General features: G+C 43.3%; 1 protein-coding gene across 2 annotated transcripts in view; it reads right to left on the reverse strand.

The window, feature by feature from the left end:
- Positions 1-27376, reverse strand: part of LOC126281987 (zinc finger protein basonuclin-1-like) — a 175011-nt gene that overhangs the window by 16308 nt on the left and 131327 nt on the right. The window contains exons 5-7 of one of the 2 annotated variants that reach the window (XM_049981370.1): positions 17988-18228; positions 12642-12827; positions 4566-4834 (exon numbers count right to left, since the gene is read on the reverse strand). In XM_049981370.1, the coding sequence (XP_049837327.1) occupies positions 4566-4834; positions 12642-12827; positions 17988-18228 (696 nt within the window). The remainder of the gene's footprint in view (positions 1-4565; positions 4835-12641; positions 12828-17987; positions 18229-27376) is intronic. The other variant, XM_049981371.1, reaches the window with a different exon arrangement.

A 27376-nucleotide genomic window follows, 5' to 3' on the forward strand; every position in this document is an offset into this window, starting at 1 on the left:
AGACGAAATCCATTCTATCAGTTTCAAGTTGTGGCAAGGGCCGCAAGTACAGAATATCGACACAGGTCGCGCCATTGACCTCTCAGCGATAAGCCTGTACTGGATGTGGAGCACAGAATTTTAACATTCTCGGAATCCCGCAAGTGCTCCACCGTTGCGTCTACATTCTCTCTCAGCCACTGTAGTGTGTCATGTTGGCTGAACTTCACCGAAGGATGAGAAGTGGCTTCGTCAGTGAAGATTAATTTGCTTAGAAATTCGGCACTTTAACGGGTGGCTCTGTACATCTATTTGACTCCTGTACATCGTTAAACAATTAATTTTATATAGTAATGCGAATGGACTATTTCCCTCTATTTTTGATATTAGATTTGTGTTAGCTCTCCCTTTGCCCCAGCATTAGCCAACAGGAATACAGTTTTCTGAAGAGAGATGTAAACCTCCGTTATGGCTTGCAGGACCTGCCATTTGTGCGATTTCATTCTTAATCGCTTACGAAGGATTTTCCCCAATGTTGGCTGACAAATGTTGAATTCTGCACTAGCTAGATACGCACACTTTGTGGGACTTCACAACATCACGCGCCTTACATGGTTTACTTCTGTTCTCACACGTCCAGTCGGTTCAAACGTTTTGCATCCTACAACCATCCTTCAATTTCCTGTACCACTTGACACTTCTGTTACAAACTAATGGTGTCTTGTGGAACTTGGCAGGCAAAGCTTTATGCATGCTCACTACCGACTGGCAACTAGCAAATTCTAGGATGCAAAATGCTTCCTCTGCTTAGTTCACCTCCATATTCAGCAACTACTTACTGCTGGCGGTTTTCCAAACTAACTTGCCGGCACCACGTATAAAGAAAGAGAGAGATAAAGAGGGGAAAAAATTGAAACTTTGTCTTTCAAGCGCTTTATCATTTCTTATTCTACGTTTAGCCGTTTACCTATACCGATTTCTTAAAATGTTTCGTGGACTTTATAATTACCCTGTATTTTCTTAGACGTTAATATTCTTGGAGACTGCATTTCAACTTCAAAACAGATTCTTATAAAACTCCTGTACAATAAATACTGGAAGATTAATTGTGTCGGTTCCAAATTATGTTTTGACCCAACAGCGAAGGTTGTACAGGAGGAGGAGATTTAAAGTCCCGTCAATGTCGAGGTCGTTAGAGACGGAGCACAAGCTCGGATTAGGGAAGGATGGAGAAGGAAAGAATTTGTCTTATGCGATTTAGGGAAACCGCGGAAAACCTAAATCTGGTTGGCCGGACTCGGGTTTGAACCGTCGTCCTCCCAAATGCATGCGAGTGTCCTAACCACTGCGCCACCTGATTCGGTAACCCACAAACAGGCTACATTAAAGGAGATTACACAGGGTGACAGTTACTGAACTATATTAAATAAAATCCTCATAACATCTGAACGGTTTGCCTTGGGACGTTCAAACTGCACGGTTGGCTGCGAAGGGTTGATGGGAATTACTAGGCGCATTTGTAGGACGAAGCCGACTTTCATTTGGATGGGTTCATCAATAAGGAACTGAGAATCCGCATTTCGCGATCGAGAAACCTCTTCACACTCAACGGGTGACTGTCTAGTGTGCAATGTCCAGTCACGGAATAATCCGTGCGACATTCCTTGATTGAACGGTGCCTACCGAACAGTACGAGCAGGTTTTGAAAGATGATTACATCCCCATTACCCAAGGTGACACTGATTTCTACAAGATGTGGCTCATATGCTGGACGGAGTTCGACCCCTTCGAAGCAGAAGACTGTTTGATGTCCAGGAGCAACACTTCGGTGACCGCATTCTGGCTCTGGGTTCCCAGAGGCCACTGCTATGGGCCTCGATTGACCGCCGTGTTCTCCGGATCTGAACACATGCGATTTCTTTTTGTGGAGCTACATTGAAGACATTATTTATAGCAATAACCCCAAAACCACTGCTGACTTACAACAGCCATTCAGGACGTAATCGACAGCATCGATGTTTCGACACTTCGGCGTCGTGTCATGCAGAATTTCGCTATTCGTCTGCGTCAAATCATCGCCAATGATGGCAGGAATATCTAACATGTCATAAGCTTAATCCGACTATCCGTAGTGACGGTTACATATCGAACAAAGTGTGTGCATCCCGTAGTTTCTAATTCACGTTTTTTCCATGTAGTTCAATAAATGTCACCCTGTTTGTGCCTTCAGGCCGCGACAGGCGAAGCAAGAGTCAAACAGTGAATGCCTTGGATTATAAGGGTGATCCACTGATCGTGACCGGGCCAAATATCTCACGAAATAAGCCTCAAACGAAAAAACTACAAAGAACGAAACTTGTCTAGCTTGAAGGCTGAAACCAGATGGCGTTATGGTTGGCCCTCTAGATGCCGCTCCCATAGGTCAAACGGATATCGACAGCGTTTTTTAAAATAGGAACCCCAACTTTTTATTACATATTCGTGTAGTACGTAAAGAAATATGAATGTTTTAGTTGGACCACATTTTTTTTGCTTTGTGACAGATGGCGGTGTAATAGTCACAAACATATGGCTCACAATTTTAGACGAACAGTTGGTAACAGGTAGGTTTTTTAAATTAAAATGCAGAACATAGGTACGTTTGAACATTTTATTTCGGTTGTTCCGATGTGATACATGTACCTTTGTGAACTTATCATTTCTGAGAAAGCATGCTTTTACAGCGTGATTACCTGTAAATACCACATTAATACAATAAATGCTCAAAATGATGTCCGTCAACCTCAATGCATTTGGCAATACGTGTAACAATATTCCTCTCAACAGCGAGTAGTTCGCCTTCCGTAATGTTCTCACATTCATTGGCAACGCATGTTGTCAGGCGTTGTCGGTGAATCACGATAGCAAATATCTTCAACTTTCCCCACAGAAAGAAATCCGGGGACGTCAGATCCGGTGAACGTGCGGGTCATGGTGTAGTGCTTCGACGACCAATCCACCTGTCATGAAATACGCTATTCAATACCGCTTCAACCGCACGCGAGCTGTGTGCTGGACATCCATCATGTTGGAAGTACATCGCCATTCTGTCATGCAGTGAAACATCTTGCAGTAACATCGGTAGAACAATCGATGTTGATGTAGCATTCTAAACACCGACGTTTTTGAGAATACCGATTCTCGCGCAATTTGTCTGCTACTGATGTGCGGATTAGCCGCGACAGCAGCTAAAACACCTACTTGGGCACCATCATTTGTTGCAGGTCGTGGCTGACGTTTCACACGTGGCTGAACACTTCTTGCTTCCTTAATTGACGTAACTATCCGACGAACGGCGCGGACACTTGGATGATGTCGTCCAGGATACCGGGCAGCATATATAGCACACGCCTGTTGGGCATTTTGATCACAATAGCCATACATCACCACGATATCGAACCTTTCCGCAATTGGTAAACGATCCATTTTAACACGGGTAATGTATCACGAAGCAAATACCGTCCGCACTGGCGGAATGTTACGTGTTACCACGTACTTATACGTTTGTGACTATTACAGCGACATCTATCGCAAAGCGAAAAAAGTGGTGCAACTAAAACATTGATATTTCCTTACGTACTACAGGAATATGTAATGAAAATGGGGGTTCGTATTTTAAAAAACGCAGTTGATATCCGTTTGACCTATGGCAGCACCATTTAGCGGGCCAACGATAGCGCCATCTGGTCGCCCCCTTCAAGCTAGACGAGTTTCGTTCTTTGTAGTTTTTTCTTTTGATGCTTATTTCGTGAGATACTTGGCTCGGTCACTATCAATGGACCACCCTGTATACAGGATGATAGTTTGAAACGTCCCCTTAGAACAATTATATAAGACTGGTCTATGTGAAACGTCCTCTTTGAACAATTATACACGACTGTGCTTAAACTGACACACAATATCTTTAGCGCAACGCAATCTGACTTCCAAAAATCCCTACGAAAGAATGGCCCTGACTAGCATTAACGTATACGTTTCACAAATCACTTACCTCACAAAAATCTTCGTTACTCAAGCTACTGCAATACAGCGAGCGCCACTACTGTCAGCTAAATAAAAGATTCAAACTACTGAAGGCACTAACTACTGATAGGCATAGTTAGCAAATGAAAGATTTTAATAGAGAACAAACAATGTATTTACCTCACTAGTCATAATATATATAGCAGTTCATGACACCAATTCTTACAAATTTCAAAACTCCGCCATCTCTCTCCCCAAGTCCACCACTGCTGGCGGCTCACCTCCAACTGCGCAACGCTACGCGCTGTTAGCATCCAGCTGCCTCTGCTCAACACTACAATGGCAGACAACAATGCAAACTAAACACACACTGCGCACAGCACAGCCAGTGATTTTTCATACCGAGCGCTAAGTGGCGTTACCAATAAGAAAACCTAAACAGCCTACTTACAAGTTTAGGCCATGGGGAACAAGTTTTGTTAGCGAAAAGATGTTGGCTGATCCTCGTATATAGTAGACGAGTTTTTCTTTTTGGGTTGCTAACTAAGCTACATTTCAGAGAAATGTGCAAGTGTGATACGTACCGTGCACTTGTGCATCTCACGGAGGTGGACGGCCGAGAAGTGTATCTTGAGCGCGCCCTTGTCACAGAAGGTCTTGAGGCAGACGTTGCACTGGACTCGCTTCTTGCCCAGCGCAGGCTTCCCCTGGGAACCGCCAGACGGCAGGTCCGCCGCACTCACGCCTCCGCTCCTGGAGTTCCAGCCGGACGCCTTGCCCGTTTTCCCGGAGCCCGATTTTGGCCTCGGTGAGCAACCATCCCGGCTCAGGTCGAGCGCCGTCTCGTAAGCGCCTGCAACAAACGAGTGAGGTACCATATGAAGAAACTGGCTCATCCGGCGGCGGTGCAGCGAAGAAATCACCAGCAGACTCAGAATGGTAAACTTTGCTTCGAGCATTCACGGCTACACTGTGGTCTGTATCGATCTGGTACACCACATTCTTGAACTTGTAACTTAACTTGGAGCTGTACAAAGTAGCACAGCGATAAGAAACTAAAACATACTGGGTAGGCATAATAAAACTGGCTTAGAAGTACAACATGCGTCTTGAATTCGGCAACCCACTTACATCATCTTCAACTGGTGCAGTTGATGTTAAGTTGCCAGAATGAGATTTTCAATCTGTAGCGGAGTGTGCGCTGATATGAAGCTTCCTGACATGTTAAAACTGTGTGGCGGACCGAGACTCGAACTCGAGACGAGGTACTGGCAGAAGTAAAGCTGTGAGGACAGGGCGTTAGTCGTGCTTGGGTGGCTCGGATGGTAGAGCACTTGCCCGCGAAAGGCAAACGTCCCGAATTCGAGTCTCGGTCCGGCACACAGTTTTAATGTGCCAGGAAGTTTGATGCTAAGTTGGATTGCATATCTTAAAATGAATGTAATATTTTTCGGGCCAGTTTTATATTTCCCACCCAGCATTTGGCGCTATCAATAAAAAACAGCCAATTCGCTATGGTGCAGATTTCTTGTTGCTTTCCCTAATAATCCTATGCAGAAACATCAAGGTGAGGCAGTGGTAAGACACGGGGTCATAATATTCATACAGTCATCCAAATTTCGGTTTTCCATGATTCTCTCAAATCGCGTAAGGCTAATACAAGAATTATGGTTCAAATGGCTCTGAGCACTATGGGACTTAACATCTGTGGTCATCAGTCCCCTAGAACTTAGAACTACTTAAACCTAACTAACCTAAGGACATCACACACATCCATGCCCGAGGCAGGATTCGAACCTGCGGCCGTAGCAGTCGCGCGGTTCCAGACTGAGCGCCTAGAACCGCTAGACCACCGCGTCCGGCCCAGAATGATGCCTTCTAAATTACAAGGCTGGTTTCTTCTCCAATCTTCGCTAATCACAGCTCATGCATCCTTCCTTCGTTCCGAAAACATAGTTATACTAGACATTTTGCATTTATAGGTGCCGATATTTAGAAACATCTACGACAAGGTTCGTAACTGGTGGTAACAACTGAATGACGATGGGGATGGTATTGTTGATCACTTAATTTTTAGCAACGGAGCCACTTTTTACATTAATGGGAAAGTGAACAGGCATTATTGTCGAATCTGGGGTACAAAGGATCCACACCAATGAAGTGAGTTTGAGCGTGATTCCCCAACGGTAAATGTTTTTTGTGCCTTGTCATGTCAAAAATTGTACAGGCCATTCTTCTTCGCCGAGAGCACTATCACAGGATATTCGTGCCTCGTCATGTCAAAAATTGTACGGACCATTCTTCTTCGCTGAGAGCACTATCACTGGATATTCCTACTTGAACACGTTGCACCAATGGCTGATGCCTCAACTGCAATCGGACTCTCCGTTCATCTTCCAGCAGGATGGGGCTCCACCCCCATTTTTATCGTGAAGTTCGTCGGTACTTGAACACGCATCTGCAGCATCGATGGATCGGCCGTGCTACAGAAGGGGACAGTTGTTTCGTGAAATGGCCTCCCCGATCACCAGATCTCACTCTGTGTTACTTTTTTTGTGGGGACACATTTAGGATCTGATGTATGTAACGCCTCTACTAAGTAATGTAGCAGAGCTCCGGGAGAGAATACGGGAAGCGACTGCCACAGCCGACGATACCATGCTGGGACGGGTATGGCAAGAATTCGATTAACGTATTGACGTCTCCCGGGTCACTCACGGCTCGAATTTTTGTAAAAGAGTTTCTCTTCAGAATGCAATATGAATGACATCTGTACAATGTTTAGTTTTTGTGCAATAAATAATTGAAAGTGTTCCCGGACTTCGATGCCACTATGGCCTTATCACTTTAGGACATGGTGTAAAAAAGATCTGAGGAGGGTCATTACGGACTGAAACCGATCATCGTCTAAAGAATTGATATTGTGATCAGAGACTGGAATAAAAAACATTTGGATGATTGCATTAAACTAGTTTTTAGGGTGAAGAGCCGGCCGAAGTGGCCGTGCGGTTCTAGGCGCTACAGTCTGGAACCGCGAAACCGCTACGGTCGTAGGTTCGAACCCTGCCTCGGGCATGGATGTGTGTGATATCCTTAGGTTAGTTAGGTTTAAGGAGTTCTAGGTTACTGATGACCTCAGTAGTTAAGCCCCACTGTGCTCAGAGCCATTTGAACCATTTTTAAGGGTGAAGACCACGGCAATAACCCGCTGAGGTACCGTTTACGTGGAAGAAGTGGCATCCACCCGTATAGGAGGAACACATTAACACCAGACGGGTTTGAAAGCTATTCAGTATTACTGACGTCTGCCCTGTGCTCTTCGAATGATTATTGGAGGTGACACGGTCGGATACTAATTATTTCGACGTCTCGTGAATTAGCTTCAACATCTGGTAATATATTCCAAAGCAACCGAATACAAACAGACTGCAAGGAGAACCGAAACAAATCGTGCGTCCCTGCTTGGATATCGGAAGTTCAGAGCATTACGTGTAAATATGGCCTACACCGTTAATGACCGACGCTGAGATCACCACGCTCAATGGGTCTACTGTATAGCCTAACTGTATAATTTCGTAAGACTGATGCCGAACAAGCACACTCATCGGCACATTAGCGAGTGACTCATCAGAATCTTTTTTATGCTCGTCGTTCGTCACAGCGGCTCGCTCATTACACCATCAAAGTCTTCTGAGCTCACAAACACGCACGGTCATTCAGTCATATATTTCGGAGCTGTTGTCAAACTCGTCTCGCTTTCTGTTTCCAAACGGCTAAGGTAACTCAGCACGAATTTATCATAACATTATATTTTGAAGAGAAGCAAATCATGATCGGTAACTCAAACCGTCACTGACCTATAGTAGCACTCCAAGTATTAAAGTCTCACAAGACCAGTTATTTTCGTCCTTCAGATTTTGAACAGCTCAGATCTTCTAATTATATTCATGCTTTAGATTTTTAACACCCAACACCTTCAGATATTTCGCAGACGAGTTCTACTATCTCTAAAATTATTTGCTTGGGTAAATTTTTGTTAAGTAAGATTCACCATATAATTTATTCGCTACGAGCTATTTCCTGAGTTAAGAAACTGGAATATTTCCGTGATATTCGTTCTATACATTTTGCAACAAGTAAAGAAAGCCAAGGTGAAGTTCTAAAATCGAATTAAAGTTGAGGTAGAAGAAATATCTTTGCGGTTTGAAAATCGCTCTGTAACTCCGTCGGGAATGGCAAAGGACTTGGAAGATTACTTGAACGGGATGCATGTCGAAAAGATGTTATAACAAGAACACCAACAAATTAAATGATACACTAGAAGTAGAAGATGACTTTTGGGATTTGTGCAGGAGAATAACGGACGATAGCCGAAGTAGTATATAAAACTCAGACCGTTAACGGCAAGAAAAGCGTTTCTGAAAAAGTGAAATTCGTTAACATGGAATGTAACTTTGAGTGTTAAGACGTCTTTTTCTGAAGGTATTTGTCTGAAGTGTGGCCTTACACGGAAATCAAAACGAGGACGAGGAACATTTCAGATACTGTATAAGAGAACAGAAGCTTTTGAAATATGGTGTTACAAAAGAATGGCGAGGATTTGTAAGATATGTAATGAAGTATTGAATTGAAAGGGGGGGGGGTAAGTAATTATTTATGGTGCTGCTTGACTAAAAGAAGGTGTCAGTTAATAGGACGCAATGAGGCACCATTGAATTGTCTGTTTAGAAACGCACGTAAGCGCGGTGGGTAAAAGCTGTAGATAAAGAGTTATGTTTGACTTCAGTACACAGGTTCAAAATTTCAAATGGCTGTAGGTTGCAACAGTTGTGCAGAGATGAAGAAGACTGAGCAAGCTAGACTAAGAAGGAGAAAGGCGTCGAACCAGGCCTCTAAATGAAGACAACAACAGCTTCAGATATGAGATGTCCAAAAGCCATAATGGATGTTGTTGTTGTGGTGGTCTTCAGTCAAAGGACTGTTTAAATAAAGCTCCATGCTACTCTATCCTTAGCTGCCCCCTCACCTCCAAATTATTACTGCTATCTACATCCCTCTGAATCTGCTGATTGTATTCATCCCCTGGTTTCCCTCTACAGTTTTTACGCCCAAAACTCTTCCCTCCAGTGCTAAATTGGTGATCCTTTGTTGTTTCAAAATGTGTTCTACCAACCGATCCCTTCCCCTAGTCAGGTCATCAGGTTATGCCAGAAATTGTTTTCCTCTGCAGTTCCGTTCAGTACCTCTTCATTAGTTACGCGATCTACCCATCTGATGTTCAGCATTCTTCTGTAGCACCAAGCTTCAAAAGTTTCTATTCTCTTCTTAGACTTCAGACAAATACCTTCAGAAAAGACTTCCTCTCACTTCAGTCTATATTCGATGTTAAGAAATCCCTATTCATTAGTAATCCTTTTCTTCTCATTGTCAGTCTACATTTTACATCTTCTCTATTTCGGCCATCATCAGTTATTTTGCTTCCTAAATAGCATAACTCATCTAATACTTCAATTCTCTGGTTTCTTAATCCAATTCGCTCAGCATCACCTGATTTAATTCGACTAAATTAAATTATCTTATATCTTCTTTTCAAGAGGCACTCCGTTCCGTTACCTGCTTTTCCAAGACCTTTGCTGTCTCGGACAGAATACAGTATCATCGGCAAACCTCAAAGATTTTATTTCTTCCTACTAAACTTTAATTCGTACTTCAAATTTTTCTTTGGTTCCCTTTACTGCTTTCTCAGTGTATAGATTGAATAATATCGGGCGGATATAGTCTAGAACCTTTTCTCAGTAATATTTTGTGCTTGTGGGGATCCAAAACCTCTAATAAATGTAAACATGGTTCTTAGTATGATGTAATGCGATGTTTATTTAGTCGTGCGATTAGCTAAGTTCAACTAAGCGTCACTGTCAAGCACTTTTGTAACGTCTGCATTTCATGTCATTTTCAGATCCTTTTTAGTTACAAATAAAAAGTACCCACATTCCGTTATTTTACGAAGGGTCCACACTACAGCGATACTTCCTCAAATACTGATTTCCTTTCGTAACCATAGACTCTTAGAGCAGTCGTTTGGGTTTGTTCAAGTTGTAAATAGCCTTTCGCTACCTGTTTTTTTTTTTTATCCCTGGTACCTTCAGAATTTCAAAGACAGTATTCCAGTCAACATTGTCAAAAGAGTTCTTCTAGTGGAACAAATGCTGTAAACGTAGATTTTCTTTTGCTTAACACTTCTTCATAAAGATAAATCAGCCATTATTGCCTCGCGTGTTTGTATATTTCAGCTCTATTCAAACTATACTTCCCCGAGGTCGGCTTCTACCATCTTTCCCATTCATCTGTAAAAATGTCATGTAACATTTTGCAGCCGTGACTTGCCAAACTGAAAAGCCCGTAATACGAACATCTGTCAGCACCTGTTTTCTTTGTAATTGGAATTATTATATTGTTCTTGAAGTCTGACGTTATTCCACCTCTCTCATTCATCTTGCACATCAGATGGAAGTGTTTTGTCATCGGTGGCTATCCTAAGACTATCATTGGCTGTAACGGAATTCCGCCAATTCCCAGGGCTTTGTCTGCGCTTAGGACTTTCAGTGCTCTATCAAGTTCTTCTCGATTTATCGTACCTCCCATCTCATCTTCATCTACGGCCTGTCATAAAGAATGTATGAACTAGAAATCGAGGTTCAAGATTAAAAGACTTTTTAAGTTTCTGCAACATGTTTGTTAACTGATCCCATTTCATGGAGAGAATTATCAAGGTCGAAATTTACGACACTTCTCAGAATCTTCAATGACTGAAGAACCGCGAACTGTTACGAAGTAAATTTAGGTTAAAGGAGGTTAGACATTGTGCAACTCTCAAATGAAATGCAGGACATAAAACATCAGCTATCGATCTCAGAGAACAAACTGCGCATGTCTATAACGACGATGATTAAAACGGTACAGGAAACTTGTTACAGCGAAACGGAGTTTCACAACTTGGCCGTCATTTGGCGAACCCATCTCCAGGATGTCTCAGCTGAAGAAGAGGGAAGTAATATTGTTCTTGTTGTGGTCTTCAGTCCTGAGACTGGTTTGATGCAGCTCTCCATGCTACTCTATCCTGTGCAAGCTTCTTCATTTCCCAGTACCTACTGCAACCTACATCCTTCTGAATTTGTTTAGTGTTTTCATCTCTTGGTGTCCCTCTATGATTTTTACCTTCCACGCTGCCCCCAGTACTAAATTGGTGATCCCTTGATGCCTCAGAATATGTCCTACCAACCGATCCCTTCTTCTAGTTAAGTTGTGCCACAAACTTTTCTCCAGTCCTATTCAATACATCCTCATTAGTTATATGATCTACTCATCTAATCTTCAGCATTCTTCTGTAGCATTACATTTCGAAAGCTTCTATTCTCCTCTTGTCCAAACTAGTTATCGTCCATGTTTCACTTCCATACATGGCTAAGCTCCATACAAATACTTTCAGAAACGACTTCCTGACACTTAAATCTATACTCGATCTTAACAAACTTCTCTTCTTCAGAAACGCTTTCCTTGCCATTGCCAGTCTACATTTTATATCCTCTCTGCTTCGACCATCATCAGTTATTTTGCTCTCCAAATAGCAAAACTCCTTTACTACTTTAAGTATCTCATTTCCTAATCTGATTACCTCCGCATCACCCGACTTAATTCGACTACATTCCATTATCCTCGTTTTACTTTTGTTGATGTTAATCTTATACCCTCCTTTCAAAACACTGTCCATTCCGTTCAACTGCTCTTCCAAGTCTTTTGCTGTCTCTGACAGAGTTACAATGTCATCGGCAAACCTTAAAGTTTATATTTCTACTCCATGGATTTTAATACCTACTCCGAAGTTTTCTTTTGTTTCCTTCACTGCTTGCTCAATATATAGGTTGAATAACATCGGGGAGAGGCTACAACCCTGTCTCACTCCCTCCCCAACCACTGCTTCCCTTTTATGTCCATCGATTCTTATAACTGCCATCTGATTTCTGTACAAATTGTAAATAGCATTTCGCTCCCTGTATTTTACCCCTCCCACGTTCAGAATCTGAAAGAGAGTATTCCAGTCAACATTGTCAAAAGCTTTCTCTAAGTCTACAAATGCTAGATACGTATGTTTGCCTGTCCTTAATCTAGCTTCTAAGATAAGTCGTAGGGTCAGTATTGCCTCACGTGTTCCAACATTTGTACAGAATCCAAAATGATCTTCCCCTAGGTCGACTTCTACTAGTTTTTCCATTTGTCTGTAAAGAATTCGTGTTAGTATTTTGCAGCCGTGACTTATTAAACTGATAGTTCGGTAATTTTCACATCTGTCAGCACCTGCTTTCTTTGGGATCGGAATTATTATATTCTTCTTGAAGACTGAGGGTATTTCGCTGTCTCATACATCTTGCTCACCAGACGGTAGAGTTTTGTCAGGACTAGCTCTCCCAAGGCCGTCAGTAGTTCTAATGGAATGTTGACTACTCCCGGGGCCGGGTAATATAGTGCTGTTATAATTTGGCAGTGCTTAGACTTTTGTTGTAACATGTAAGACCTAGTTTAATTACAGAGGTGCAGTCAGTAATTATCCGACTTCCCGGTGCATTAAGGACTCGCCGTGCTGGCGGCGAGGGCAGGACACGTACCGTTATACTCTTCCGAGGATCCGCCGTCGGAAATGCTGGCGCCGGGCGACGCCAGGACGGCGGGGGTGGAGCTGCCGCGGGCGCCCGGCCACAGCGACGCGGACGTCGACGGCGAGGGAGAAGCGGCCGGCAGCGGCGAAGGGGCGGCGTCCTGCAGGACTTCCAGCGGCGGCAGCCGCACCTTGCCTGCGCAACAGCGAGGCAGCTGCCGCTTCAGTGAGGCTCTACTCACTCTCCTTCCGCTACATACATTTTACAGGTACTATGGCGAGTCACAGTTCTAAGTAAAGAAGGGAAAGCAGAAAGGTGGAAGGAGCATATAGAGGGTCTATACAAGGGCGATGTACTTGAGGACAATATTATGGAAATGGAAAAGGATGTAGATGAAGATGAAATGGGAGATACGATACTGCCTGAAGAGTTTGACAGAGCACTGAATGACCTGAGTCGAAACAAGGCCACGGGAGAAGACAACATTCCATTAGAACTACTGACGGCCTTCGGAGAGTCAGTCCTGACAAAACTCTACCGTCTGGTGAGCAAGATGTATGAGACAGCGAAATACCCTCAGTCTTCAAGAAGAATATAATAATTCCGATCCCAAAGAAAGCAGGTGCTGACAGATGTGAAAATTACCGAACTATCAGTTTAATAAGTCACGGCTGCAAAATACTAACACGAATTCTTTACAGACAAATGGAAAAACTAGTAGAAGTCGACCTAGGGGAAGATCATTTTGGATTCTGTACAAATGTTGGAACACGTGAGGCAATACTGACCCTACGACTTATCTTAGAAGCTAGATTAAGGACAGGCAAACATACGTATCTAGCATTTGTAGACTTAGAGAAAACTTTTGACAATGTTGACTGGAATACTCTCTTTCAAATTCTGAAGGTGGCAGGGGGGAAATACAGGGAGCGAAAGGGTATATACAATTTGTACAGAAATCAGATGGCAGTTATAAGAATCGATGGACATGAAACGGAAGCAGTGGTTGGGAAGGGAGTGAGACACAGGGTTGTAGCCTCTCCCCGATGTTATTCAACCTGTATATTGAGCAAGCAGTTAAGGAAACAAAGGAAAAATTCGGAGTAGGTATTAAAATCCATGGAGAAGAAATATAAACTTTAAGGTTTGCCGATGACATTGTAACTCTGTCAGAGAGAACAAAAGACTTGAAGAGCACTTGAACGGAATGGACAGTGTCTTGAAAGGAGGGTATAAGATGAACATCAACAAACGCAAAACGAGGATAATGGAATGTAGTCGAATTAAGTCGGGTAATGCTGAGGTAATTAGATTAGAAAATGAGGTACTTAAAGCAGTAAAGGAGTTTTGCTATTTGGGGAGCAAAGTAACTGATGATGGTCGAAGTAGAGAGGATGTAAAATGTAGACTGGCAATGGCAAGGAAAGCGTTTCTGAAGAAGAGAAGTTTGTTAAGACCGAGTATAGATTTAAGTGCCAGAAAGTCGTTTCTGAAAGTATTTGTATGGAGCGGTAGTCATGTATGAAAGTGAAACATGGACGATAACTAGTTTGGACAAGAAGAGAATAGAAGCTTTCGAGATGTGGTGCTACAGAAGAATGCTGAAGATTAGATGGGTAGATCACGTAACTAATGAGGAGGTATTGAATAGAATTGGGGAGAAGAGGAGTTTGTGGCACAACTTGACTAGAAGAAGGGATCGGTTGTTAGGATATGTTCTGAGGCATAAAGGGATCACCAATTTTGTACTGGAGGGCAGCGTGAAGGGTAAAAATCATCGAGGAAGACCAAGAGATGAATACACTAAACAGATTCAGAAGGATGTAGGTTGCAGTAGGTACTGGGAGATGAAGAAGCTGCACAGGATAGAGTAGCATGAAGAGCTGCATCAAACCAGTCTCAGGACTGAAGACCACAACAAACATGGTGAGTCACGACGCCCCTGCCGTACATGAATCTGCAGAACTGTGCGCTTGCGGAGTTCCATGTTTGTCTGTAATAACCACAGAAACGAATTTAACATCCCCTCCGCACAGAAACTGATTACAAGTCGCATTGTTAATACACACACTGATGAGCCAAAACATTATAACCAACTGCTTAAAAGACTGTTTTTCCGTCTTTGAAACGAAACATATTACTGATTCTGCGTATCAGGGATCCTATAGTTTGTTGGTAGGTTTGCGGAGGTATGATTCATTACAAGTCTAGACACAGATCATGGAATTCGCGTAAATAATGGCGCCAGATAGCGACCCTGATTGGTTCCACAGGATTTACATCAGGCAACTTTGAGCGCCGAGAGATCAGGGTGAGGTCGCTATAATGCTCTTTAAACCACTGTACACGGTTCTGGCTCCGAGACATTTGCTGCTGAAAGATGACATCGCCGTCGGGGAAGACATCAAGTGGCCGAGCGGTTCTAGGCGCTACAATCAGGAACAGCGCGACCGCTACGGTCGCAGGTTCGAATACTGCCTCGGGCATGGATGTGTGTAATGTCCTTAGGTTAGTTAGGTTTAAGTAGTACTAAGTTCTAGGGGACTGATTACCTCAGGTGTTTAGTCCCATAGTGCTCAGCGCCATTTGAACCATCTGAAGACAACAAGCACGAACGGATGTAAGTGGTTCGCGGATGTCGATTGCTTAGACAGGTCCCGTGCAAGTGTAGGAGAATGTCTTCTATGCAATAATACTGCTCCCACCACCCTACGCCCGTGGCTCGCTGCGCGTTTCGAGCCGCCGTACATCTCGATGACGGCGTTTGTGAAGACGATCATCGACCTAGTGTACCAAAAATGGAATTCATCCGACATGCTTCCACTGATCGACGATTTGGTATTATTTCTGACATTTTATGCCAGGAAAGAGGGAGAATTGAATCATTAGGAACATTAGTGTAAGTAGGCAGTTTATGTTTTTGTGTTGGTAACGCCACGTAGCGCTCTGTATGAAAATCACTGACTGTGCTCCGTGCGGTCTGTGGCTGGTTTGCATTGTTGGAATTTGCTATTGTAGTGTTGGGCAGTTAGCTGTTAACAGCGCGTAGCGTTGAGCAGTTGGAGGTGAGCCGCCAGCAGTGGTGGACGTGGGGAGAGAGATGGCGGAGTTTTGAGAGCGGATGGCCTGGACCTGTGTCCATCAGAGAGAGTAAATTTGTAAGACTGGATGTCATGAACTGATATATATATTATGACTTCTGTACATTATTTAGGTAAATAAATTCTTTGTTCTCTATCAAAATTTTCCATTTGCTAACCATGCCTATCAGTAGTCAGTGACTTCAGTAGTTTGAATCTTTTATTTAGCTGGCAGTATTGGCGCTCGCTGTATTGCAGTAGTCTGAGTAACGAATATTTTTGTGAGGTAAGTGATTCATGAAAGGTATAGGTTATTGTTAGTCAGGACCATTTTTTATAGGGATTATTGGAAGTCAGATTGCGTTGCGCTAAAAACATTGTGTGTCAGTTTAGTGATTATCAGAATAAGAAAAGAGAGAAATGTCTGATTACTTTCAGTTTTGCTCAGCTGTTTGAAAAGCAAATAATATAAGAGGTTTATCAGCACAGTCATTCGTTAACTTTTCTAAGGGGATGTTTCACTAGGTATAATTTACGCCATACTGTCGAGTCCTAAGTGTGGTCTGCTGCGGACCTCTGTGTTCAACAATGTACGATCACTCCAAAACACTTGTGCATGCACCAGCATTGTGCTCTTTCGATTGAGATGCCACAGATCACTATCTACGCTATCTTACAGTGCATATAAGGCTTCGAACCCGATGTTCTGTAAAGAGTCGTCGACGTACAACGATTTAACGCCTAGTGGCCGTTTCATTGCCCTTCTACCTCTTTCCGTAGACCCTCTGGACATTGGCACGTGAACATTCGACCAGGTACTCGTTCACAGGCTCCGCATAATAAACGTTCTGCAAATGACCGTGGGACAGGGAAACTGGGGCCCAGACGTCCAGACTCTGTTTCTAAACATGTTTTGTCTCTGCAAGTTCATGGCCGTTCTTTGCAAACTTTGAAATGGACGCAACAGGGGAGATAACAAACTGTTTATCGAGGGCTGTGCTTCCACCCTGTATTGTGTTAGCAAAAGACACAGCAAATGTGTGGGAAACAGGCCGCGAAACTGAAGTTTTTTCCGTTTTCTGCCAATTAACTTTAAGTCTCTGGTTCGTCAAATTGGTTTGCAGTGCAAAGACCATTCACCGAGCCCAGAATGCCGGGCTCCACCTCGTGATTGGCTTGTGCGAAAATGGAGGAAGTCAAAAAAGAGAAATATGGGTTTGGAACCGAGCTGACGAGGAAACTGGGAGAAAGGGAGATCGGCACTCTTACAGCTCTCTTGTACTGGCGCTTCGCTAGTAAAGAACTGCACGTATCTACCTAAAAGGTGAGACTTGTCTCCTTTGCTAGGGCGCGACTTAGAGCCTGTGCCAGTCACCTTCGGAACCGTCAGAGGTACTGCTTACATCATCACGGTCACAACAAGTGACGTGTGTGTGTACTTATTTGTCTTGAGTCGGCCGTCTAAACATTTGATGTATTCCGACACGCACAGTCGTGGCACGGAGTCAAATTGCTTTGGCAGACCAACAAACAGGTCCACCTGCACACTGGAATCCGTCAGGGTTTCACAGGCTCTTAGGTAAGTACCTGTGTTCTGAGTTAACCGAATGCGAGAGTGCGTACTTGCTTTTTTTGGGAACGCGCATTTAATAACAGATTGCCGCCGTCCATGGCTTCAGTCGCCAAATGCATCGTAGTGTGGCGCCTTGACCAGTAGGATGGTAAAGTATTCGCTGCTGCGACGTAGGGCTATAATATCTCTTTCTCAGCACCCTGTTCCTTCGAACCATATTTTTCCTTTTTTTGTATGGTAGAATATAGGAGCTTGGTAGTGGCGCTTGTTTGGTGCCATTACCTAGATTCACGTGTATGAAATTAGATAGAGCGAGTAGTGTACTGGTTAGTGTCGTGTGTCGATCCCCAGCAGATCACTTTGTGCACCATAGATCCCATTTTAGTAAGGCTTTTGTTAAATAAATATTTTTTGCATGACGTTTCTTTAATAATTTTATTGTCTTGTCTTGTTTAAGATGAATAAATCGATTGTGAATTAGACTACAACTTCTCCCTGAGTTCTGATCAAGACTTCCTTCGCATTTTCGTGGCAGCCTAGATGAGAAACATAAGGAGTAGCTTTTTCGTTTGGTGCCCACTGCGTGCATCTTTTACTTCACTAACAGTAATCCTCTTTCAAGTGTACTCAGGCAACCGACAGCTCTGTTTCTCCGCAGTCGCGCCCAGTGAACTGCAGGTGTGGGGCGGCTGCTGCACTCACCGGGGGCGGCGTGGGGCGGGGAGGCGGGCGGCGACGTCCTGGCGGGCGAGGGCGGCAGCGCGTGCGCCGTGTGGTGGGCGGCGCCGCCCACCCCCGCGTGGGGCGGCGGCCCGTCGCACGCCGCCAGCAGCTGCAGCGCCAGCGAGTGCGTGTCCGCGAAGCGCACGCACGCGCGCACCAGCGCCGACTCCTCCTCCGCCGAGCACATCTGCCACGAGTCCAGCCGCTCGCCGCACGCGTCCTGAAGCCAGACACAAACCACTCACTCGAGTGCCGCGTCGGTGACCGACGACGGGCGGAGAGGGGATGACATCAAAAGCAGACTACCACTGGCGAAAAGGGCACTTCCGGTCAAGAGATACCTACTGGCTTCGAACATAGTCCTTAATTTGAGTCAGAAATTTCTGATCGTGTACGTTTGGACCACTGCATTGCACGATAGTGGAACGTGGACTGTTGGAGAAGCGGAACAGAAGAGAGTCGGAGCATTTGAGATGTGGTGCTACAGACGAATGTTGAAAATTAGCTCGACTGATAAGTTAGTGATGAAGAGGTTTTGCGCAGAATCGGAGATGAATGGAATATGTGGGGAACGCTGACATGGAGAAGGGACAAGGTGACAGGACATTTGTTAAGACATCAGCGAATGATATCCGTGGTAGTAGAGGGAGCTGTAAAGGGCAAAGAATGTAGAGGAAGATACAGATTGGAATAACTCCAGAAAATAATTTAGGACTTAGGCTGCAAGTGGTCCTCTGAAATGAAGAAGTTGGCGCAGGAGAGGAATTCATTGCGCGCCTGCATGCCGCATCAAAAGACTGATGAATAAAAATAAAAATTAAAAAAACTGTCCCCAGTGCCCAATGTTTCCCCAACGTATAGGATATTCATACTTCTTTTCATGTGAGTCCCGACGTGATTGGAGATTTTCATTTAAATGGAAAGAAGAATTCGGCATGAACGGTTGGTGACTGCTCAGCTGTGAATTGCACTAAACATTGCAAAAATGGTTTTTCACGTCTTTAGAATTCCAGGTTATCCCAAACGAAGAAAAACGTGGGCCACGATCTCACAACTAGAAACCAGCGTCTGACGCTCAACTGTGTGTTGTAACTGTATGTTACGGAAAGTAGTTTTAAACATGAAACCAGATGTTTACAACTGCGTTTATTTCCCCATCGAAAACTATACTGAATCAGTTCGTCTCAAAATTTTTCGGTTCCTGAGGTACTTTTGGAATTGGGAAAGTTAAGTGAAATAGTCATTAGGATTTATTTGTAAGTCTTTATCATAACCATAAACACACAAATTGAATAATATCTAACGGAAGTTCTTATTCATGTACAATAGGATTAGTCATAATCAAGATACTTTTATAGCGGACTGGTCATTGTGAGGGAACATGTGTAAGTGACATAAACTTCAATTAATAAAGTTTGGACCACAACTCAACAAACTATAAATGATCTGTTTTATTTTTATGTTAATCAGAAAGACTTCTAACAACAGCGTGAATTCCAGATACACAAAATTCTCACTTCGTGTTTGGGAGTGTGGGCAGGGGAAAGAGGAGCGGGGTGGTTACTCAGACCTCACTGCAGGGCAAGATCTAATTTAATCTAATGAGCAAAAAATAACATAAAATCTTATTTTTGGGTAATACGCCTGTGTGGACATATTTCCAGGGTTGACTTCATTCATGTCACAATTCTAGGGCCTTTTAAATAATGCCACTATTATGAGATATTAATATTACAACCTAGTGATTCTATTCGCTTTCTGCATGAACAGGTGAGAATGCTGAATAGGTTTAACACTCACAAGGTAAGTAATGCCGAATCTTCGGAGTTAACGAAAACATGGCGGACAATTCGGCTCAGTTTATAAGACCTCCACTCATGGCTGCGCACGCCTGCACACGCTATTCGCTGTTATGTACAGTTCACCAGTCTCCAGTATATACATGATCACACTGAAATTCATCCTTCGGTATTTTTACAAGGTGGTGCTTCACAGTTGTAATATGTGTAATGAGATATACGTTCCTACACACAATCAAATGCTCTATTACTATTACCGAAGCGTGCTGCTAGGTTCAATCTATGTGGACCATCTGTGGGTACCTGGTAATCTACACACATACAGCGTGATTCAGCACCCCCTACCGGTATCACTTTATGCAGTCTGAATGTTATATACGGCCTTAAAAAACCATGCGCGAGACTTTCATATCCACTCGCTCGCTACGCGCAAACTATTCGTCCAACAGAAAAAAATCTACACCTTTCTTATATGAAGTTAATGTAGTTAAATTTTGTACTGGGGGTACGTTTTCGCCATAGTTTTCGAATCATTCAACAAAAACGTACAAAAGAGGCCTCCAAACGCGCCTCCACTCTCCTCCCTCCCACCGGTCAGGATTTCTAGTATATTGTTAATGGCACCCCCTGCTACCACCGTACAAAAATATGTGACTGAACTAATTATTTCCCAAATTCGACTCTTTTTTATCTTCATTGGCTCACCTTATTACATCACCGGCTTACTCGAGCAAATAGAAATTATAAATTTTAACTAACCTTTCTGTGAATTTTAACACGATAAAATCAACAATTGTATCATTGTATTCGTCAGATCTTCCGACTGCAAAACTATTATGATTGTAAGGTTTTAGTTTGGATCGAATTGCCAACGTAATTAGCTTTAGCGTAAAGTTTACAAAAGACGTTTCTCTTTCATTATCCTCACGGTCACGTTTGAATTAATAAAGTTAACGAATCAGTCGACTATGCTCGTGGCGTAATAGCCCAATTAATAGAGACCAAAGATTTTCGAATATAGGGACTAGTTTGTTTAGTCATAAATATTTGTATAGTGGTAGGAAGGAGTACCTCTAACTAGAAATCCTGACTGGTGAGGGATGAGTTTGGGAATGCAGGTGCGTTTGAAGGCTATTTTTGTACGTTTTTCTTGAATAACTCGGAAACCGTGTCCTCCAACGAAGGCGCATCCCATTACAAAGTTTAACTACTTTAAATTACATACAAAAAAATCGCTTTTTTTAAAAAAAACTAACTAACAGTTTGTGCGTAGCGAGCAAGAGAATTTGAAAATCTCGGGCATGGATTTTGAAGGCCTGAATAGCATTGCGGGTTGCCAAAAAAGTAGGGGCAGGCGCAGCTCAACCGCCCTTTATGAATCAAAGACCAGTGCCACGTTTTATTTTCTGCTAATCTCGGGGACCAGTAAACCACTTAGGAGTGGAGAATGAGAAAAATGAAACTAAACGGGTTGACAGAGCATATCACGTTATTCCATTGATGACATAATCGAGTCACTTATACAAAGGAACTGGCAGTATGATCCCACTTAGCAGTATGACATTACACCTCCCCTGGCCTGGATGCATCCACTTATTCTGTTAAGGAGGGTATCATGCTGGCTGGCTTTGTACCTGAGGCAAGCTGGCCCACTAACGTTGCAGGCTAACCGGTCCTTGAAATCCTAGATAACGGCACGGCATGGAGTAGACCTTCGCCCTGCTCCCTCACATTTTTTATCGGACACATATGGGGAACTTGGTGGCCACGAGAGAATCTCAGCATCGTGCAGATAGTTCATAGACAAACGTGCCATGAATGGCGGAGCATTATCGTGTCGAAAAATCGCACTACGGTGCTGTCGCGTTTAAGGTAATACATGAGGACGCAACACGTCTGTGAGGTACCGTCGTGCTGTCAGATTAATCACTGTCTTCCGTGAGCCGAAGTCATACTCGTTGTATCACTCCACCGTGACACCAGGAGTAACACCGCTAAGGCTCTCCAAAACTTTGGAACAATGGGACCATTCTCCCTGTTACCATCATACTAGCTGACGATGGTTATACAGGATAGTGTAGTTCATCACAGGATTAAAAAAAAAAATGTTGCCGGTGATAGTTGCCTTGTGTGAACTACATCATTCCCCGTAAGTTCTGTCGCCTTTCTAAATTATAAGTTGCAGGCGACAACTTTATTTCTCTCACTGGTACATGTCTGACTGAAAGAAAGTGAAATGCCGTTTTCGCATACGTAATGGGAGCGTTAATTAGAGTGACCCAATGTATGACGTGGTATCATATTTTGGTCGATCCCTTGCACACTGACCGTCCTGCATGATCTTTGAGAAGGTACAAAACACGGAGTAACCACTTCAGCAGTTTGTGACTACGGTCGTGAATTAACAGCGCGACCCGCCGCGTCACCTCATGTCATTCCACTGCATTCATTCAACTGTCGTTGCACTGACCTCTGATATGATAGCACGCCGCATCAAATACCTCGAATTGCGAAACACCTCCAGCAGCGACTATCAATGCGGTGAAATTTGAGGCGTCTACCTCAAGGGCATCAACCTGGGTAACGCAATGGTAAGACAAGTAGACTCGCATTCTGGGGGACATTGGTTCAAAACCCCGTGCCGCTATCCAGATACAGCTGTCCATGACTTACCTAAATTCTTAAGACGCCGTGATAGTTCTTTCGATTTCTGTGATCTGTCCTGGTTTTCTTATATCTTAGCGCCCTATTAAGGTTCTCTCTTCCGCTCGCGCAACTCTTCTTCATCTCTTTTTTTTCTTCGCGAAATGTTAGTTGGTGTGTACTTTTTTCCATGGCCCTCGAGATGCGGCACATTTATTCCCTTGATTCGTAACTTTTATCTTCTCTTTTTAGGTCCAACAATTTCCTAAAGATATTCTACTCTTCGTTTGTTTTCTGTATATCGTGTATACAACTCTACCATCTCAAGCTTAGATAACACTGCGTTCGTCGCTGGTATCTTGAAATCACTAGTTTTAACGTCCGTTGTTATCCTCTCTTAACAACAAAATTTCCTGGACATAGAGAAGTAGTTGTGATCTTCTTCGTCCCCCCTTTCACTTCTTCATTACTGCTACATTTCCTGTTACTTATTCTCTTAGATTAATGCGTCAGTGTGCTGTACGGTGCCTCCTGATGTTTCAAATCTAAGTAGCAGGCAATATCATCTTGTTGTGGGCAGTATTTAGTCCTACTCTTGTTATAGTATAACTTAAATTTAGAAGTATCAGTATTCCGTCCCACTTAGTATCACAACGTCATCCGCAAATGGAAGATGTCCTTGTATGTCCTGCAGTCCTTTTTGTCTTGCTTTCCGAGGTTGTTGCTTTCCGTTGTGATGGCTTCATTGTGTACAAGACAGAACAGCATGGGAAAAAGCCAGTCTCCCTGTTTGACGTACACCATAGTATGAAACGAAATGCTTCCCAACATCATCCTTGCCTTAATATCTCTTAATAATTCAGTTCTCCTGTAGCGTCTTCTCATCCTGTCTACTGTTCTTCATGATCTTCACTTTCTTGAAATACCGAAACGTTGCAGCTGCTTTATTGTCCTTCAAGGGCCTGTGTCATATCAGTGGTATCAGCGTCAAGTCCTCCATGCCTTCTGTGCTCTTCTACCGCCTCCTTTGCTAGGCTCCTAGTGCACTTTCAGATCTACTACGCTAACAAGAAATGCAGGCAGCAACTAGTAGCCAATATGTATGACGTACGTTTCCCCGTAATGGTTTACCCCTCGATAAATCACTGTACTATGACAACACATTTCTATTCTTCGAACAGTTTCCGTGTCTTCCAAATGCGATTAAAAATCTTTGTGACTTTATCTAAACCTGTTATCGACGCGCAATTTTGTAATCTGATAAGTATGGTGCAAACTCTTCTAAACTTCGTTCATCCTCTTTAACATGACTGTAAGATGGGAGGAGATTTTTCCTAAGAGCGATGCCGGAACCTGCGTGTGGAATTCCCTCTGACGGCGGGACTTTCTGTGCGGTACGGAGTCCGCCCTTTCCGTGCCGCCCATGCGGTGAAGCCAGAATGTAAAACAGGCGCTGCGACGCAGCAGAGACGGCAATTTACATCGAGACTGAGTGTGAGAACATTTCGCGTGGGAAAGAAACCCAGCCACGTCGTAATCGTCACGCATCTCATTTCCTTCTGTTCAGAAATTCAGAGACATTTCCCCGTACCCTGTCCTTCCCCCGTTTTCAGTCTCCGCCTCCTGCATCATTTGTACGTATCCCGAAAAACGTTTGACTCAACACAAAGCCGACGTTTATTAACAGAAGTAAGATTATGTAGGGTATCGAGCAAAATTTGTGACTTTATTGATTGCTTGGTAGAGAGCACGCCGCGTGTTATCTTGAGATTGAGATTCATCGATGGATTAAGTGACTTTCAGGTCTGCTCCACGGAGTAGTTTTGAGGTCTTGCTATTCATGTTGTACATTAATGATCTGACTGTCAATATAAATAGTATCCTTAGACTTTCCTAAGATGATGTAGTTCTCGAGAATGACATCATCATCATCATCATTACAGGTCATCTTATTTATTGCTTATTGTCGTGACCACATGAACCAAGCGTCGCCTTACTGGACTGTTATCCGCCTATCTCAAGGAGCGCTGAAGAGTAATACTTGACTTCTTGATGTGATCTATCCACCTGATCGCTGTTCTCACCCTCCGTCTCGTGCTCTCGATCTTTCCAGCCATGAAGATTTTCTCCATTTCTTCCCACAACACAGAAAAACAATTGGAGAATTTTTTACTTGACACGAGAAGAGAGACGCCTGGAGATAGTAAATTTCTTGATAATGGACGCATTAGTATTTTTTTCGATACATTTTATGTACAGGATTTTGCGCCAGTAGAAAGCTCAACTACGTCAAAACGCTGGTCTTGAGGATTCACGAGTGTTTCAGTGAGCTGGTTCTCTGTACTTATCGTTTCCTATCGCTCAGTTCCACCAAATATTGTTGATCTTCTTCATAGCCACTCGGTCTACCGTGCTACGCTCCTTATCCTACCTTCCAGAAAAACTCCCCCTGTCGCAGATGAAAGAATGTGTTACTTCCACTTCCTCGCACAACTACTTACTCATATTAAGTGAAACAAGTTTACTGTTACCAGTAGCTGTTTATTTATCTCCACGACGCGTTTCAACTATTTCAGCCTCCATCATCAGGTGGATTTACAGTTGTCAGTATGACATTTGTGTGTGTGTTGTGTTACGATCATTTGGAAGAACTTGTGCCACTATCTCCAGTGGTCACAAGTTCCTTTTAATGTCGTAACACATCATATGTGTACTGTCATATTTTGTAAACAAATTTGCACTAGAGACAGTGCCACAAGTTCCTCCAAATAATCGTAACACAACACACACACAAATATCATACAAACAAATGTAAATGCACCTGATGATGGAAGTTGAAACCTTTGAAACGCGACGTGGAGATAAATGAACAGTGACTGGTAACAGTAAACTTATTGTTTCATTTCATATCAATAACAGTCACGGTAACGTCTTATCGAAAATGTTCGCATTTAAAGATAAAAATATTTACTCACATTTGATAAGATTTCGATATGGTACAAAAGATGGAAACTTGCTTTAAACGTTCACAAGTTTAAAATAGTTTGCTTCAGAAAAGAAAATTTGTATTATAGTATTAAAGCAGTGTCGATGACACAATTCTAATCAGTCAACTCAAACAATAACGTGGGTGTAAAGTTTGCAATAATAACAAATGGAACGATCACATGGGTTCAGTCGTAGATGACTGACACCGATTAGTTTATAGGATACTAAGAAAATGCAGTCGAACTACAAAATAGATTACTAATGTAGCACTCACCCTGGAATATTGCTGTAGTGTGTACACCCACATCTTCATACATTCTCTGCAAGCTACAGAACGGTACTTGGCGGAGGGTGCCCTGTACCACTACTTGTTATTTAAGCAAATGTTGCACTTGCAAAACAGAGAGCGGGAGAAACGACTGTATCCTTTCGTATGCGCCCTGATTTCTCGTATCATATCTCCGTAGTCCTTATGCGAAATGTACGAGGGACATCCGGAAAGTAAGTACCGATCGGTTAAGAAATGGAAACCACTGTGAAAATCTGATAAAGCTTTGCGCATATGTGCTCGACAGTGTCTGTAGTATGAGTGTCGGTTACATCACTTCACTCTTTTCAGTTCTGAGTGCATGGTGAGCACATAAAGTGCGTAGATAATAGTGTCTGCCGCCACTAATGAGGTCCTGGTGAGAGATTTCGCCTGATGTTATGCAGCCCACATTACTGAAGTTCCATACGGTTCCTACTTCGTGACAATTCTCGGTCGCAATCTGCAGGGGCAATGGAAATGCTCCTGCAGCGTTTTCAATGGGAAGTGTTTGATCACCCGCACTACAGCACGTAATTGACTCCCTCTGTGTTTCATCTCTGCTCACATTGACTACTGGCTATGAAGACAACATTTTCTGACAGATAAGAAGCTATAGATGAGCGTAGAGAATTGGAGGGAAGCACAGGCGGCTGCCTTCTATGACGAGGGTATAGGAATGTTGGTAGAACGCTATGACAAGTGTCCGGAGTGGTGACTACGTAGGGCAGTGCCTGGTAGCTGTAGCTAACGGTTGCAGATAAAATATTCTGATTTTCAAAGTGGTTTCCATTTCGCGATCATTCGGTATTTACTTTCTGGATATCCCTCGTATATTGGCGGTAGTAGAATAGTTCGGCAGTCAGCTTTAAATGACGCTTCTCTAAATTTTCTCGACCGTGTTTCTCGAAAAGAACGTCACCTTCCCTCCAGTGATTCCCATTTGAGTTTCCGTAACATCTCCATAACACGTATTGTTCAAACCTATCGGTAACATATCTAGCAGCTCTCCTCTGAATTGCTTTGATAACTTCCTTCAATCCGACCTGGTTCGGGTCCGAAACATTCGAGCAGTACTCAAGAATAGGTCGCACCAACGTACTACATGGGGTCTCCTGGTGAACCACTTCCTCCTAAGATCTTCCCAATAAACCGAAGTCGACCATTCGCCTTCCCTACCACAGTTCTCACACGTACGTTCTATATCATGTCGCTTTGCAGCTTCACGCTCAGATATTTAAACGACTTGACTACGTGAAGCAGGATGCTAGTAATACTGTACCCGAACATTGCAGGTTTAATCTACCTACTCATCCGCATTAACATTTTTCGTATTTAGTGCCAGCTGCCATTCATTACACCAACTGGAAATTTCGCCTTCTTGTATCTTCCTACAGTCACTCAACTTCGACACCACTAACGCGGGAAAAAAAATGGCTCTGAGCACTATGGGACTTAACATCTTAGGTCATCAGTCCCCTAGAACTTAAAACTACTTAAACCTAACTAACCTAAGGACATCACACAACACCCAGCCATCACGAGGCAGAGAAAGTCCCTGACCCCGCCGGGAATCGAACCCGGGAACCCGGGCGTGGGAAGCGAGAACGCTACCGCACAACCACGAGATG

This window comes from Schistocerca gregaria, chromosome 7 (assembly GCF_023897955.1).
Source record: "Schistocerca gregaria isolate iqSchGreg1 chromosome 7, iqSchGreg1.2, whole genome shotgun sequence".
In the NCBI taxonomy this organism is placed as follows: Eukaryota; Metazoa; Arthropoda; class Insecta; order Orthoptera; family Acrididae; genus Schistocerca; species Schistocerca gregaria.